At 40.9% G+C, this 16,611-nt stretch overlaps 1 protein-coding gene across 2 annotated transcripts in view; it reads right to left on the minus strand.

Moving 5' to 3' along the window:
- Nucleotides 1-1,140: 1,140 nt before the first annotated feature.
- The window catches only part of LOC141496190 (MICOS complex subunit Mic25-like), a 211,304-nt gene continuing 195,833 nt past the window's right edge, over nucleotides 1,141-16,611 (minus strand). For both annotated transcript variants that reach the window (XM_074198441.1, XM_074198442.1), the window contains 2 exons: nucleotides 7,205-7,340; nucleotides 1,141-1,381 (listed from right to left, as the gene is read on the minus strand). In XM_074198441.1, the coding sequence (XP_074054542.1) occupies nucleotides 1,376-1,381; nucleotides 7,205-7,340 (142 nt within the window). In that variant the 3' untranslated portion in view covers nucleotides 1,141-1,375. The remainder of the gene's footprint in view (nucleotides 1,382-7,204; nucleotides 7,341-16,611) is intronic.

Consider the following 16,611-nt stretch of genomic DNA (forward strand, 5'->3'; position numbering starts at 1 on the left):
TTTTTGAAAGTTACTCTTGAGAAATTTAAAGTTTTAAATTTCTACAAGTCAATCTTCAGAGTAAGGTGCAGGCCATAATCTGGCCAGAGATTGACTTTTAATGTCATCATTACAGAAGCCTCCATTACTTTTTCTCAAGCTAATTCTTTCTAACAATGTAATAAGCACTCAAATTTAGAGTCATAATTAGTCTATCAACTGCTGTAAAAAAGGATTTGTCATTGAAGAAATATAGGATCAGAAAAAGAAATCATTATTGATGAGAGGGTTGTCCTCCATGATCTAAGAGGACCAAAATGACACCAATATTCTGGGGACAATGATGGGATGACAAATCCATTGAAGTGGTCTCCAGAATATCAAGGACTGCCTAGTGAAGACTGAGTTTCTAAAGTTCTGCCTCCTTTTATCTTGGGCTGTTTCCTTTCTATCTGAAACTATTTAGTGATTTTCTTTAAACAGGATAAAGTAGGCCCTTCTGAGGGTCTTGATCTCTTCTCTATCTCTCACATGATTCAGAATCAGATATTAGACTTGATCAACTCAGAAAGGGAAAACTTTGTGCCACCTTGGGCTCTTTGCTTTCTTCTTTTCCCTCATGGAGGGAGACACAGAAGTATCTAAAAAGCACACTTGGTTTGATGGGACTACTTTACAATGGAATTTATTGCCTTTTCTTGCAAATGGCCTCTGGAGGGTGGAAGGCCCTCATTAGCACTTCTGACAACCCAAATCCTACCCTTATTTGATTAGGTCTTTTGTGATGTAAAGAAATAAATACTTGGAATGAACTCCTCAAGACCCAGAACCAAAGAACCCTAGACTTAGAAGGGAACTTAAATGTTATCTAGTCCTACTCTGCTCAAATCAAGAATATTCCTATTTTACAACACTCCTAACAAATGATTCAGTTCCTGTCATGAATTGAACAAGAATTCCTTGATCAAATTTCTAACATCCTTCCTAAATTAGAAGACTAAAGAGAACAAGGTATTTCTCCCTGCTTTTGAATTCTCTAAGTCAAATAAGTTCTCTTCTTCTCAAAACCTTTATTTGGCTTGAAACAATCCATAGATATGCTATGCTGCTGACCAAGAACTAAGCTTGTTTCCCTAGTTGAAAGGATAGACTTGTTGAGAATTATTGAAAACAAAGACATTTGCTTTATTTCCTCAGGGCAGTTGTGAACATACACTTTTTTTTTTAAACATGTCACCTTAACTATGATAAACTCAAAGCACAGTGGTGTCTCTTGGTCACATATTGATGAATGGTTGGAAATGTTGGTGATGAACCAGGGATCCGCAGTCCTGCAAGTGGCATCTTCAGCCTCCTGCTACTGTGCTCTCTTCAAACCAGGAGCAACAGTTGCTCTTCAGCCCTACAAATGAGAATCATGTTATTAAGGCTTAGTTATGCTGGAAAGAACAGGATCTTCCTACTAGCAGACATGGACCTTGGCAGGGACTGGGGGAAGAAACTGGCAGTGTCTTGGCAGCCTTTTGAGCAACTTTATCTCTCATAGAAAATAGTTCATTCTCAGGTATTTGCTCAGGTGTCCAACATGGGATCCATACCACCTCTCCTCATCCCCCCTATAAAGGGAGAGGCCCTTCTCAGGAAATAAAGAATAATTTTAATACTTTATTAGAATAAACAAGACACAATGAGAAATGTTAAGTTATTAGTGCTGAGACTACCAAAAACTAAACAAATTATCTAGGATTAGTTTTTTTTCACAAATTATGTGTCTTTTCATTATGATGTATTTCTGAACATATTTTTTCTTTGCTGGACCTGTGTTTTTATTAGTGTAGGACAGGGTGTCAAACCCAAAGAGAAATAGGAGCCACTATGATAATGATCATAGTACATGATGATCCAACTTAATATTAAAATGTAATGTTATTTTTATTGGATATTTATTTTACTAAATATTTTTTCAATTACTTTTTTTTAAAGATTTTATTTGAGTTTTGAGTTTTACAATTTTTCTCCCAATCTTACTTCCAATTACATTTTAATCTGAACTGATGTGAATGTTATTTTGACATTTCTGGTGTAGGGAACTACTATTCTACCAATGCAGATCTGCAATTATTTTGCATCTAACAATCTTGGAGAGGTTAGGAGACTTACCCGGAGTCACTCAGACACTGTGTGAGAGGGAGGACTTAAGTTCAAGTCTTTCCAATTCCAAGGTCAATACTTTGGCTACCATAGCATACTGCTTTTCAGTGGAGGGGAGTCAGTTTAAGATCTTAATCTCCTTCCAGAACTGCTAGAGGAAACCACACCCAAGGACTACTGCATGGAGTTCATCTAGTCCAAGTCCCTCATTTTACAGATGAGCAAATGGAAGGCTCCCAAGTGGGACTTGGTCCTGTCTCCAACTCACTCTGCGATGGTCAGAGGAGAGGCTCTCCACTGTGTCTGTGTCATGGGCCCACGGAGTCTAGGTTGAATTTGAATGCTTCTTAGAATGGTTACAAAGGAAATCAAATAGATTTAATTCTCCCATGGCAGTGATCATGTCTGTCTCCTCTCCTGGGTAAATATTCCTGGTCGCTTTGGTCCTACATCATTTTCTAGATTCTTTCACCTTCCTAGTTTGCCATGTGTGGCCATCTGTCCAGAACTGGACACACTATTTTATTTCAGAAGCCTTTGTGGAGATTCACATGAACACAAATTCACTTTCTTTGTACTACAATTTTTTTCTTTTTTGCTTTGAAAGAATATGGTATTACTAGGAGACATGAAAATTGGGTATTGTTCTCAATGCCATGTGTTACTATTGGTGTGATCTTGAGCAAATCACTGAACCATTCTAAACCTTAGCTGCCTGTTGTAAAAAATGGAGATAGTCCTACTTCTTACTTAGTGGAATGCATATTTCCTGAGGACAAGGACTATTTCAGTCTTGTATCCTTAGCTCTTACCCATAGCATATTAAACAGAGATGATGCTTAATAAATGTTGAACTGAAGGCAGAGGATCTCCTGAGGTTGGCCCAGTTCTAAAGTCTATGATTCCAGATGAGAAGACCAAGTCATACCAGTAGGCAGCATGGCACAATGGAAAGAAGACAGACCCAATAAGCAGAGTAATGAGGTTAAGATTCTACCTTGGATCAATACTCCCTATGGGACCCTGAGCAGAGCATGTAACTTTCATGTGCCTCATTTTCCTAACCTGTGTGGGGGGGGTCAGACCAGCTAGGCACAATTTATGATTTTATCAACCTTAGTAACAAAGCCATAGGTTGAATAGGATTTCTTGGCTCTTAGCCAAGTGTATAAACAGAACTTTACTTTCTTCTATAAGACTGAAGGATTTTTCAAACTTATTTTTTAAGGGAAAGAAATATCAGTCAGTTTAAAAGTCAGTGGTTCTCAAATCTACTTAGTAAATTCTCCTCCATGTGCCTGAGAACACTCAAACGTGTCTCCCCCAGTGCCTCCCCATCTTCCAGAAAACAGCAGATCTCTCTGCCTTGACTTCCTGGGCCTGGCCAGGGCAGAGTCGGCTGAAGTGGACAGACTCTTACCCAATAAGGTGAACTGTGGGTATATGACAAGAGATGCAGCATTTAAAACAACTTTTAAAAAAAAAAGTCCTTGTCAAAACCTAGCACAAAACAAACAAAAATGCTATATCTATAGCTGGGTTTTAACAAGTACCTTGTGTACAAACACAAGCGTCAGAAAAAAACCACCGGCATTAACTGTGTCATGAAGGTTCTTACCTTTATCCTCTCCTTTAAAACAGCATTTTCCAGTGGAAACCAACTCAAGGAGAATGTTCACTCATATGTGATTTTCATAAAAATCAGTTTCTTCCCTGTTAAAAATCTGTGGCAAGCCTCTGCACCCACCAGGAAGCTGCCCACATCCATATACATGCCCATGCCTCTGGGCTCTGCCTTCATGGTGAGAGGTGCCCAAGAACCCTTGGCATGTGAAGATTTTTAGCTCTGTTTCCAGCTCTCTGACCACTGACTGGGCCACTAACTCCCTTCCCAGTCCCTAGCTAGTGGGGCAGTTGGGGGGGGGTGTCCTGCTACCTGGCTACTGCCTGCAGGGAGTCCTGTGACATACACACACATGGACCCCCATCCCTCAGGAGGGGGCAGAGAGGACATTTTCAGTAACAAAAACAACATACACTGTTTAGCCAGAATCTCTGGATCCTGAGACAGTGAGGTATTAGATCTAACATACATTCCCCACATACTACTATACCCAAACTCAGTTGGATCCTTCACTGGCCTCTGCTGTTGCCAGTTGTTCAGCCTCCAATTTACTCTTTAATAACATCGGGGGGTGGGAAAAGGGGGGGGGGAGTTAGGCCTGGCAGCTTCCCAGCACCTCTCTTGGGCAGGCTGGCTGCAGAAAGCAGGCTGAAGTTTAATACAATCTGTCTTCCTTCATAATCACATTTTGCCTGTACTTGGTGCAATAAAGATGTATTGGTAAATGTGTTTGCTAAAGATATACTCTGCTAGGGGGGAAAAGTCAACACCCTCTCCTCCCAAATGCTGCCCAATCCCCCAAAGCTAAGAATCTGATTTGTAAAAGAGAGAGAGAGAATGTCCAATACTGGGGGATAGGAGTGGAGACAGCTGGACAGTAGGAACCCTTAGCATAGCATCTCCCCAAATAAGAAATCAGATGTGCCAAGAATTAGTTAGAGACTTGAAATATCCTGGAGGCCTGGGGATTGGGGGGGGGGATGGAAGGTGGGAGGAGAAGGGCTTTTAATTAAAGTTTTAAGCTTGCTGATTTGCAGACATACAAAGACCTTCTTGGTAAATAGGAAGGATAAAAAAAATTCCACCAGGACTTACACCATTTGGTCTAATACAGCCTGACAATTTTCCCCATCTCCGTCTGTTGAAGATTCTTCAGGGATGGTTGGCAGCTTGTTTCATGTTAGACTTAAAATTAAGCAAACAGATTCTATGCTCAGCTCCATCCTGAGCATCTTTACCTTGGAGGCTAGGGCACTGCACTCCCCGTCTCCCCTGAAGCTCTGATGGTGCCAGGAGAAAAGCCATGCCCTCCTGCCAATGCTAGACCTGGGTAGTGAATGCCACATCCAGGAGAGATGCAAGGTCATGAGTAGAACTGGGCTGTTGTGGAGGCCTTGCCACATGCCAAGTTCCTTCAAGATCCATCTCAATTTGGTTCCCATGGCCAAGGCACCAGGGCACTAGGGGACTAGATTGCAGGCACTTGTCTTTCAACATTCACCTAAAACTCAATTCCAGTGAAACCTTTTCACTGCTGGAGAGAGTCAGATACAGAGAGGGCCCTGAGGGTGGAATGAGAACTGCTCCATCTCATGGATTCATAGACAGCAACAGGTTCTCTGATCCAGGAGAGAAGGGAGTCCTCCCACTTTATCAAGGCACTGATGCAAAAATGAAAATCTTCCCTTTTAAAACCTAAGGCTAAGACAGTGAGTGGAACTCAGGTGTTCACTAAGTCAGGGAGGGATGGGACAGAGGACAGAAAGATATTTATTTGATAAGACAGAAAGAGAAGGGGTCTGGCAGGAGAAAAATCTTTTGAATAAAAGTGGTGTATTAAGTAAAAGCAACTATCAAAAAAGATGACAAGTGACTGCCCAAGCTAAAGAAATTTCATCCCCCTCAAGTTGTTTACTGGGAATGGGAATGTGTTTAAGTCAGGTCTATAAAGGTTAAAAGAATGCCTTGCCAGGGCTTGAAATCCATATAGAAATCAAAATCTTGGTCTGAAAATTTTCCTCCTCCAATGAGGGCCCTTGGAGAACCTCTTCTTCTTCTAAGAGGATGCTCAGAACTGCTTCCAGCTAGCCCTAGACTTCATTTCCAGTCCAATGTCTATGATGGAGGAAGAAGCTGGCTTCCTTCTCCCAGTCTAGGCTTTGTAGAAGGACTCTCCTGCTGCTCTGGATGTAGCAGAGGAATAGAGGCCAACACCTGAAGAGAAGAATGGGCTAGAATACTTGGGAGCTCTCTGAACTTGTCTTTCCCTCCTGTACCCACTAAGGCTAAGTTACTTCTCTATTTTAAGGGAACACTGAAGTCTTACAGGTATCTCTGATCTCTCGATTGTGAGTTCAGGTGCTCAACACCTACACAGTGTGGGCTCTTTATTGCCTTTGAAAATATCCCACTTTCTGGCCCAAAATACTGACAAGCTATAAGCGAGTCCCTGGGAAGCAAGGCTATTTGAAAAGCTAGCCCAAGTAATCCAGTGGTTGTAAAGGTGGTGGATAAGGATGACCAGAGACATTTTATAGTCTTGGGGTCTTATGGCACTTCAGGTCAAATGGAATAACCTATAGATCGGAGGGAGGGGGTGTGATTGGAGACTCATTCGGCCTTTTCTGTAGGGGTGTGGTCAAGAAGGTGTTAAGTCTGTAATTGTTGGAAATGACCACCATCATTTCCCCATCAGCAGTTTACTAATTTCCTCTCTCTTTATAACACAATTCTTTAGGAGCAGCTCCCTTTCCCAATTTCCTACCACACATCCATGGTCACAATAATAATATATGTCCTTCATGACATCAGGGAGGTGATGCCAATAACAAGCAAATGAATTAATTTGAGTGAGGGGATGCTAGGCTAAGTCACCAGCCTTACTTTCTCCTCCAGAGTCATCTGGCTCAGTGGCCAGATATGGATCAGGATGACTGGAGATGGCCCTGAATGTGAGGCATTCAGGGTTAAGTGACTAGCTCAAAGTCACACAGCTAGGAAGTATCAAATGTTTAAGGCTGGATTCAAACTCCCATCTTCCTGACTCCAAGGTCAGTGTTTTCTCCACTGTGCCATCTAGCTGCTCCTTAGCCATGGTCAGATATTATTTTAATCATATGATTTAGGGAGTGAAGGGATCAGATGAGGAAAAAATCAGGTACAGAGAAGGAAATGACTTATTCAGCAAAGGTCAAATAAGGAGTCAAAGGCAGAGATGGGATTTGAACCCATGTCTTTTGACTCTAAGGTCAATGTTCTTATAGAATGCTCAACTCCCTTTTTATCTTGAGGCTCTTCATACAAAAAAGCTGAGGATCTTCATGTTAGAGTTCGAACAGAGAAGAGACAGAGCTGTCCCCCAGGAAGAATGAAGAAAAGATGGGGAAGGAAGAGCTACAAGTGAGTGGAAGAAGAGTGATGAGGAGGAGGGCATGCTGGGAGCTGGTGTACCTTTTGAGCAGTGCTTACGCAGTGCTGGTAAGCCTTCACCAGGTCAGAGCACTTCAGCACCTCCTGAAGGTTGTCTCGGTAGCATCGAAGTATCTCCGACTGAAGGCCTGAGCACACTGGATCCACCCTTCTTGGTCTAGAGAAGAAACCAGGAAACAACTATGTCTAAATGGCTCTAGTGGTCTCTGTTGACTGCAGCCTAAAGGAAGCCTAGGGCTGTTACAGGAAGGTCCTTCTTTTTGGAGCCTCACCCTCCACCCACCTGAGCAGACCATAAGAAGTTGAATAAAGGACTGTGACTGCTTCAATTTCTCTGTCTCTCTACTCCTTCCTTCCCTCCTTACCCCCACCCCTATTTCCTCCCTCTTTCCCCTTTCTTTCCCTTTCCCTCTCCTCCCACTTTGGAATGAAGCCAAGTCCATTTATGTAGAACCAATTCTATGGGTATTACCATGAAGGCAGGAAGGGGAGAGAAAATATAAGCCATGAAAGTAGTATAAGAGGAACTGAGAGAAGATTCCAGACCTTTAAATTTCATTAACACCATGATCAAGACCAGTCTCCCACACCAATATAATGAGAATTGAAAAGGATGGTTACTTATTATTCCAGTGTGTCCAATTTTGGGTGTAGAGATTTTATGAAAAGACTAGTGTGATGGACATGCCTTTGTTCCAAAATCTCTCCTGACTTCTATGAAAGCCCACCCACAGAGGGACTTATTCAAAGGACTCTATATTAAGATACAAATATTATTTGAAGGGAAAACCCTTCTCTAGTAGGGTTTCTAGTTTTGGATCCTGGACCCCTTGGGCATCAGTCTGGGGAAACCTATGGGTACCTTCTCAGAATCAAGTCTTTAAATTCATAAAATAGAGGATTAGAAAGGAAAGCAAGTTATCAAAAATATTTTTAAAAAACAGCAACTGATTTCACACACCCCCAACTTTAGACTAAACCACTTTTTCAGGCAAAGTTAACTAATGTCTAAATAATGTTTTGCTAACTGCTAAGTCCTGTGAGACTGAACACCAGTAGAGACCCAGGCCCTGAACAAGGTGGAAGGAGGAGATATCCAAACTGGGCTTCATTCTGTGCCTGGATCAAGCCACAGAATAGCTGTGTCATGGCACCAGTCTCAGCAGCAGCCACTTAGTGGGGGTCTTCCCACATAACCTTAGGCTTGATTAGCATCTGCTGCTAGAATTCTCATCTGGTGTATAGTCACATCTCATTTATTAAATATCATCAGGCAATGAGTATTCAACAATATTTCTTGATAACTGAAGTTTATGATTTGAATGTCAAAACTTAAAACACAACAAACCACTATTTTTGGTGGAGACCTTTCTAAAAGAATTGCATATTTCCCTGACTTTTTAAAATAAGGACTAAACATTTAATCTTTTTTTTAAGTAGAAAGGTTTTTTAATTTGTAGCATTAGAGGCAGTTTTATAGAAGCAATCCAAGACTTCAAATCTACCACTTTAATAATGCTACAGTAGAGAATAAAAGGCAATTCTGCATAGTGGATGAAGAGCTAGACTTGGAGCCAGGAAAACCCTAAATTAAGTCTAGTTTCAGACACATATTGACTGTGTGTGACCCTGGGTAAATCACTTGGACCTTAGTGCTCTGGGGCACTGGTGTCAAACTCAAATTAAAATGGATGCTAAACCACCTCTGAGGATCTCTGGAAGTCACATCTTCACTTAGAAAACCATTATTAACATTATCTTGGTTCTGTTGTATTTTTATTCTTTTGGATAAATATTTCCCAATGGAATTTGAACTTGGTTCTGGGCTTCTTTTTGGAGGGTTGTGTGCTTTGCATCTCTGTCTGCTCTAGGCAATTCTCAAAGGCCACAAATTGCTGTATTCGGTTCTGCTATCAGAATTGGTGGAGGAAGTTTCCTTGTCTAATAGTTCCCTATATTAACGAAGTTCAAGGTCTAGTCTCTATTTCTATGAACAAAGCACTGCTCCATACTCTTTAACATATTGGTCTTTGGGAAGGCATTCAGGCATTCCCTATGATGGAATTCTCAGTTGCTACGAAAGATACCTGAGCATTTTTCTTCTTTATTGATGTCTCTCCCATTAGCCCTTGTGGCAAAAATAGACAAAAAAGTAAATGTGTCAGATCCAAAGATGAGTAGATGACATTCTATTCTGTTTTCTTAATGAATGTATAGCTTGGGGGAAGCCTGGCAGAGTGAAAAGAGCCCTAAAGCTTCTTCTGGTTCTAGTCCTCGTAACTGGAGCAGATGACCATCTTCACTTCATTCTCAATAAACAGGAGAATCATACTCTTATTTCTAAATCTCAAAGGGATACTGGGAGGATCCAAAGCATGCTATAAATGAGAGCCATCACCATTCTTCTTAGGAATGCCAGATATCCCTCACTCCTCTCCATGCTTTGTACCACTGACTAATCAGCCTTCAGAATGCACACACAGCTCTGATCACATCAACTCTTCTACTTAAAAGTATTTGATGACTACCAATTGCTTAAAGAATAAAGTAAAAATTCCTCCTTATGGTATTTAAGGCTTCCACAATCTGTCTCAAATATTTCCTAGCCTTATCTTACTGTTCCTTCCCATATTTTACTGAGTACTGTCTTGTCTTCCAAGGAGGGATGACTGGCCCAGACCCCTGCCCTCCTCCACCATCCTGACTTGCTGAACTTCTCCCCCTTCTCCAATTCACATATTACTGCACTACATCATGCATTCTCTTCCATCACACACACACACACACACACACACCCTTCTATTCTTACTTGAGCAGGATGGAGGCCCCTTCAGTGCATCATCACATGCAGCATTTCCTTCAAGCGTTCAGAGCCCAATGGCGGAGCGGACAGAAGGCCCAGCCTGGAGCCTCACTGTGGGCATCTGTCTCCCAAGGGACCTGGCACATGGCTCCAAGACCACATGTTTCCTTACAGTTGAGTCTTGGTAACAGGAGTTTCCCCACCAAGAACTCCTTATAAAACTACAGGGATGCATTAAAAAAATGTTCCAAGTATTTAAACATTTGCTGAATAGGAGGCTCCTGTGGAACCCTAGTCAGCTGGCCTGGCCAAAATTTAATCAGCAGTCCACATGATCTTCTATTAAAACTCTTTCTAACTTTTCTATCCCTTTCTTAATATACTATAACTTCCTTTAATAAATTTCTATTTTCTTTCCAAAAAACCCAAAACATTTGCTGAATATAAATTCTGTCTTAAATTTTTCCATTATTTCTGTCTTCTTTTATTCTTCCCTTAGACTGGGAAGATCTACCTTACACAAAAGGAAAGTGGCAGGGAGAGGGGAGGGCAGGCAGCAGACTATACTCTTGGGGAGACTGGCAACTTTTCTAGGGCTGGTCCAGATCACCCCCCATGCCTCTTCCCCATCCCTACTCAGAGACCCTTGTTTCCTTCAAGACTAGTTTAAACACCATCTTTTCTAGAGAAACTTATCAGATCCTTCTTCTTGCCCAGGCAGAGTAGACACTACTTTCTTTTCTTTCTGTTTCCTTATTTAATATCTCTTTTCTTCTTTTTCTCCTTTCTTCTTTTTACTGGAACTGTGATTTTAAGCATACTGTAGGTAAGCTCCTGGTGGCATGGAACCACAACTTGGGTGTTTAAAGTCTTCAGGAGTTGCTGGAGTCTGAAAGGTCCAGGGGTTATTGGGCCAGCATATGTCAGAGACTTGAGGCTGAAAGCTTCCTGATTTTGAAGTCGTTGGCTAACCTTGATGGCAGGAGGCTCCTTGATAATTTTTCCATTTGCTTTAATGATAATTTTATCCTTCAAAAAGTGGAAGAATCGATGAAGGAACATTTATTTTGGATTTGGTATTCACCCACAAGGAGGAATTGTTAAAGCCAGGGATGTGAATGCACAGGAAGCTCATCAACCAGTGAAGTTTTAAAAAGGCATGGAGAGCAGCCAGAATCAAGGGATGTAATGGAACATCCTGACAAATGTGTGGCATGGTCCTGTTAAGAATCTGGGGACTGGAACTCAGAAGGAGCTGAGGCTGGTAGGAGAGGAAGGGTGACCCAAAGGGCTTATTTAGGTGAAATGGGGAAAAGAGGGTCAGAACTGCTTCTTGGGGTGGATGGAAGAACTGTAACTGATGATGAAATAACTTGCTCAGCTCTTATATGGTTTGTTTTCTCTGACAATGAGTATGGTTAGGATCAGAAAAGGTACAACAAAAATAGTTACTAGAGAACTGAAACCCAAAATTAATACAGAGACAGTAACAATAATAGCTCCCCTTGATAAGCATTAATTAAGTACTTACTTGTTTAAGACATCCTTCTAGGTACTAGGCATACAAAGAAAAAAGTCCTTACCTCAAAGAACTCATTCTCCTGGGGATGCAATGTGCAATGACTTTTTGAGGAGGGAAAGAGCACAAAGAACTAGGAGAAACATGAAGTAGAAGCTGTTTCAGGGAAAGCCTTTGCCAAGGCATGGAGGGAGATGTAAGGCTGAATTGGGGAAAGAAGAGGTGGGTCAAAGACCATCTGATGGGAAATAAGATAAACATCAGAATGGGAAGGTGGGGGAGGCATATGGTAAAAAGGACTAGGGAATCTTGAAGATTCTTCAGCAGAGCAGAGACATGGTCAGCTTTGCACTACATGAGAGAAGGATGGCAGAGAAAGCAAAATGGGAACTGTACAGTTGGAGGTAGAGAGGACTTGAAATAGGGTGTAGCTATTGGATGGAAAAAGGGGAGATTTATGTTAGAGATGTTGTGGAGATAGAACTGGCAATGCTGGCCAATTTGACATAAGGAGGTGAGGGAAAGGAAAGTATCTATAAGGAATCCAAGGTTATGAATCTACAGGGCTCTCTCAATTCCTACCTAACCAATTTTTATTTATTTTTGATAATATTTTATTTTTTCTCAATCACACGTAAAGACAATATTTAACATTTAATTTTTAAAAATTATGAGGTCAAAACTTCCTCAGCGACACAATCCTTGAAATGGTAAACAATTTTATACAGGTTATACATGTGCAGTTTTGTAAAACATCTTTCCATATTCGTCATGTTGTAAAAGAAGATACAGTCCAAAAGGGGAAAAAAAAAACTCTAGGTGGTGCTTTCAATGGAAATCAGAAGTCTGGAGGAGGAATGAATTTGGGAAGGAAGATAAGTTCTATTTTGGACAGACTGAGTTTGAGATGTCTAGAAAACAGATGGATAAAGGATCAAGTCACTAGATCAATGTAAAACTGCACTGTAGGATACTAAAAAACAAGTAAATAGAGGAATAAATTACCACACCTGAGTTTACCCATGGGCTGGAAGTATAGGAAAGAAGAGATGGAATTCATGGGGGGAAAAAACTTAGTGTTTCAGCATACTTCAAATTCAATGTGAGTCAGCAGGATAACTTGGCTGTCAAAAAACTGATGTGGCTTTAGTATGCATTAAAAACTGTGTTAATAATGAAGGAAAGATTTAGAGCTGGAAGGTGATGGTTCCACTGTACTGTGCCCCAGTTTGACTTAATCTGAAATACTGTGTGTACATTTCTTGTAGTTTATCCTAAATATATCCCCTGTACTGAACATCTTTTGTTTAAACAGGGGCCCAGTTAGGTAGAGTAGGGGAGAGGGGGTCAGACCTGGAATATGACCTCAGACACATTAGTTTGTGTGCCCCTGGGGAAACTACTTAACCTGTTTGCCTCACTATGAGGATCAAATGAGATAAGAGGATCAAATGAGGAATAGGGCCTGCAATGGAGTAGGTGCTAGGCTATAGTATTATTATTGCTTTGTGTTTTTTTCAGAGACTATGGAGTTGATGTGTTTGTGTCTCTAAGCTCTTGAGTGTGTGTGGAATGAATGAAGAGCTGAGCCTCAAGGACTGAAAATCTTACCATGGTAGGCTAAAATAAAGGACAGGATGAACATCTATCTACAAGTCAGTGTCTAAGTGACTGTCGCAAGTGAGAGATATGGCTTCCCGTGTTCCATTGGGCCCAAAAGGGCAGAATTAGGAGCAGGTGGTTTAACTTGTGAAGAGGAAACTGTAGAAGGCAATTGAGGGGCAGAGGGCAGAGCCCTGGTCCTGTCCTGCCTCAGACACAGGCTGGCTGGGCCACTGCCTGGGACCAGACACTTCAGCTGCCCTAAATAACTCACGGACAGTGAATGATCACAAGGTGCTTCCCCCACTGAGGGAGAGTACCCCTTGAAGTTTTCTGTATCAGTGAGAATGCCCACCACTGGAGTGACCAACAGTATCTGACTGAAGACTCATCTCTGGAGGTGGCCTCATGAAACCCAAATCTGCCTCTGCAACTCCTCCCTACTGTTCTCTGGGTTCAAGAGAAAAAGTCTTGGGCAATCCCATGGGAACAGCTATAAGAAAGCTATGATACATAAATGTAATACAACTATTATTGTGCTATAAAAAGGATGAATATGATGAAGACAGGGAAGAATGGGAAGACATATGAACTGATGCAAAATGAAATAAGTAGTATCAAGAAATCAATATACACAGTGATTAAAACAATGTAAATAGAAATAAAAATAACAGAAAAAAATAAAAATTGAGTGTTGAGAAATATGTTTGGTTCCAAAGAAAAGATATAGGATACACTTTTTTTTTTTTTTTCAGATGTGGAGGGTTAGGGAAACAGACATCTTCAATGTCAAAATTAGTTGATGTGGCAGTTGGTTTTGCTAAAGTTTTTTTCTCCCTCTTTTAAAAATCTTTATGGACTATGGAAGCATGAAAAGAGAGGCAGGCAGTGTGGTATAGTAGCTGGAAGGCTGGCCTTGAGGTCAGAATTAGTGAAGTCCTGGCTCTGACACATACTGACTATGTCACCTGGGCCAAATCATTGAATTTCTCAGTACTGCTAACTTTCTTAGACTTCAGGTTTTGCTGAAGGTTAAGGACGTGTATTGTCAGAGGTGGTTTTTCTACCCCATACCAAATGAAATCTAGGGTCCAGCTCCTATTCTTGTGAAAAGAAATTTCTCACTAGGAGAGCAAAGCAAGAGATAGAGATTAAGCAACACACACACACTCCAATAACAATCATTTTTTTTGAAAAAAAGAAAAGAAGGTTAATTTGAAAGCATTTCAAGTATTTGAAAATGACTATAATATTTATCCCTACTTTCTTCCAGATATCTCACAATTTCAGAATTCTTTACCATCCTTTCCTCCTTAGGATACTCTCCAGTTAATTTCTTTCCTAAAATTTCTAAATTATAGTATCATCTAGATGGCAATGATCCAATTTGATTTACCTATAGGATGATGCTCCAGGAAAAACTAAATGTGTTGGAATCTAAGCCCTAAACACAGGTATTTTTGTTAGGTCCAGTAGCCTTTTCTCTAGGCCTTTATCAGAATTGAGGAAAAGAGACAAAATGCCAAGTAAATGTCATTTGGTCTAAACCTCCTCCTCTTTCCCACCCCCAGTAGCCGCTTTGCCTGTGAAAAGGCCTTGGAATGGAGCAGAGAAGCTGAGAACACAGATTTCATAATGAAGAGCTTTACAGCACCAGGAATCAAACCATTCATTAAAGTAGTCGAGTTCTGTCCAAACAGAGCCCACCCTCAGCCCTGAAGCTCCGCAGTCCAGCTTTATAAAATGCACTGGCCAAATCAGAGCTTTTAGAGACATTCAAGTCCTGCTAACAGCTTCTTTTCAAGAATACAAACAAATTCATCCACACTGTTGCAGTCTCTCCAAAAGCTGGAATAAGTCCTGGATCCCTTCCTAAGGCACGTCTCTCCAACAATAGGTCTGCAGAAACTGCTCTACCAGTCAGGCAATAAGATCTCAGGGGAACTAAGTGGCTTTAGGAGACACCAAGAAGGGTCTTCCAGAAGCACCTGGAGACCCAAGAGGGGCCTGGGGTCCACATGGACTGCTTCAAAGATGGGAGCAGTGATGAGGATGGAGCTGAGAAACTGAAGATAGTCTGAGAGGGATGGCAAGGAATGATTGCCTAGCTGATTTTAAGGAGTGGAACCTTAATTACCATTCTTCCCTCTCCACCAAATTAATTCGTACCTATTCCTTAAGGCTCTAGTCCTATGCACCAGGAAAAAATAAAGAGCAGCTGGAATAACATGGAATAATAAAGACATAAAATCATAATTTTCATCTGAAATTACAGATAACTGAAGCAAAGGAATCTCAATTATTTGGACTGATAATCACAATTTTTCACTTTAGTGCCTATGTGTAGATTCAATATCTTTGAATGTTTTAACTCAAGAACTATTGATGGCCCAAATTATTTTATTATTTTTTTAGGTTTTTTTTTTTTTTTGCAAGGCAATGGGTTTAAGTGGCTTGCCCAAGGCCATACAGCTAGGTAATTATTAAGTGTTTGAGACCAGCAGATTTGAACCCAGGTACTCCTGACTCCAAGGCCGGTGCTTTATCCACTGCGCCACCTAGCTGGCCCCAAATTATTTTTTAAGAAACATGATGTGATTTGAAAAAGGTATTGCTGAATAGTTTTCCTAACTGGGGTAGCTGGGGCGGGCACAGTAGATAGAGGACTGGCCCTGGAGTCAGGAGGACCTGAATTCAAATGTGATCTCAGACACTTGATAATAGCTAAGTGACACTGGGCAAGTCACTTAAGCCCATTGTACCCTACCCCAATAGTCTTCCTAGTCAATTCAATTAAATTTTCCAAGTTCTTAAAATAAGTGAATCTTTGAATTTGAAATAAGTGAATAACTTTGAATTAGCAACAAATTTATTTAATTTAGAAAGATACAACAGGAAACAATAGTGTAAAGTGAAATTTTATTAGAATTTAATCTCATAAAGGAATTTCCATGGAAGAAGTACTACCTCCTTTCCCATGAAGCCTACATTCCTCTGCCCATCTGAAAGTGACCTTTTATTCTTTTTTTTGTTGTTTTTTTTGCAAGACAATGGGGTTAGGTGACTTGCTCAAAGTCACACAGCTAATAAGTATCAAGTGTCAGAGACCACATTTGAACTCAGGTCGTCCAGGCTGTAGAGCTGGTGCTCTAATCACTACATCATCTAGTTGCCCCAGCTCTTATTTTTTCTATCACTTTGTGTCCAATTCCCTTTCCTTGCTTTTATCACTACTATCCCTCACATTTTACTTCTTTGTGTACCCATTACCTAAGATTATTATAAACTCCTCAAATGAAATTTTTAAAAATCTTGTTATCCCTGATGGCTAGCATAAAAGACAATATTTGATGAAACAAAGTACAGCAGCCCCTCTGGACCATTCCCAACAGGCACTTTAGGATTTCATCTCCAGGGAAGAGCAGCTAATTTTTGAGTTCTAGGGATACTCCTTTGGATTTGTAACTAACATGAAAGCTTTCACAAGCCCTGCTGGCAGTGCTG

The sequence above is a fragment of the Macrotis lagotis genome, chromosome 8 (assembly GCF_037893015.1).
Source record: "Macrotis lagotis isolate mMagLag1 chromosome 8, bilby.v1.9.chrom.fasta, whole genome shotgun sequence".
In the NCBI taxonomy this organism is placed as follows: Eukaryota; Metazoa; Chordata; class Mammalia; order Peramelemorphia; family Peramelidae; genus Macrotis; species Macrotis lagotis.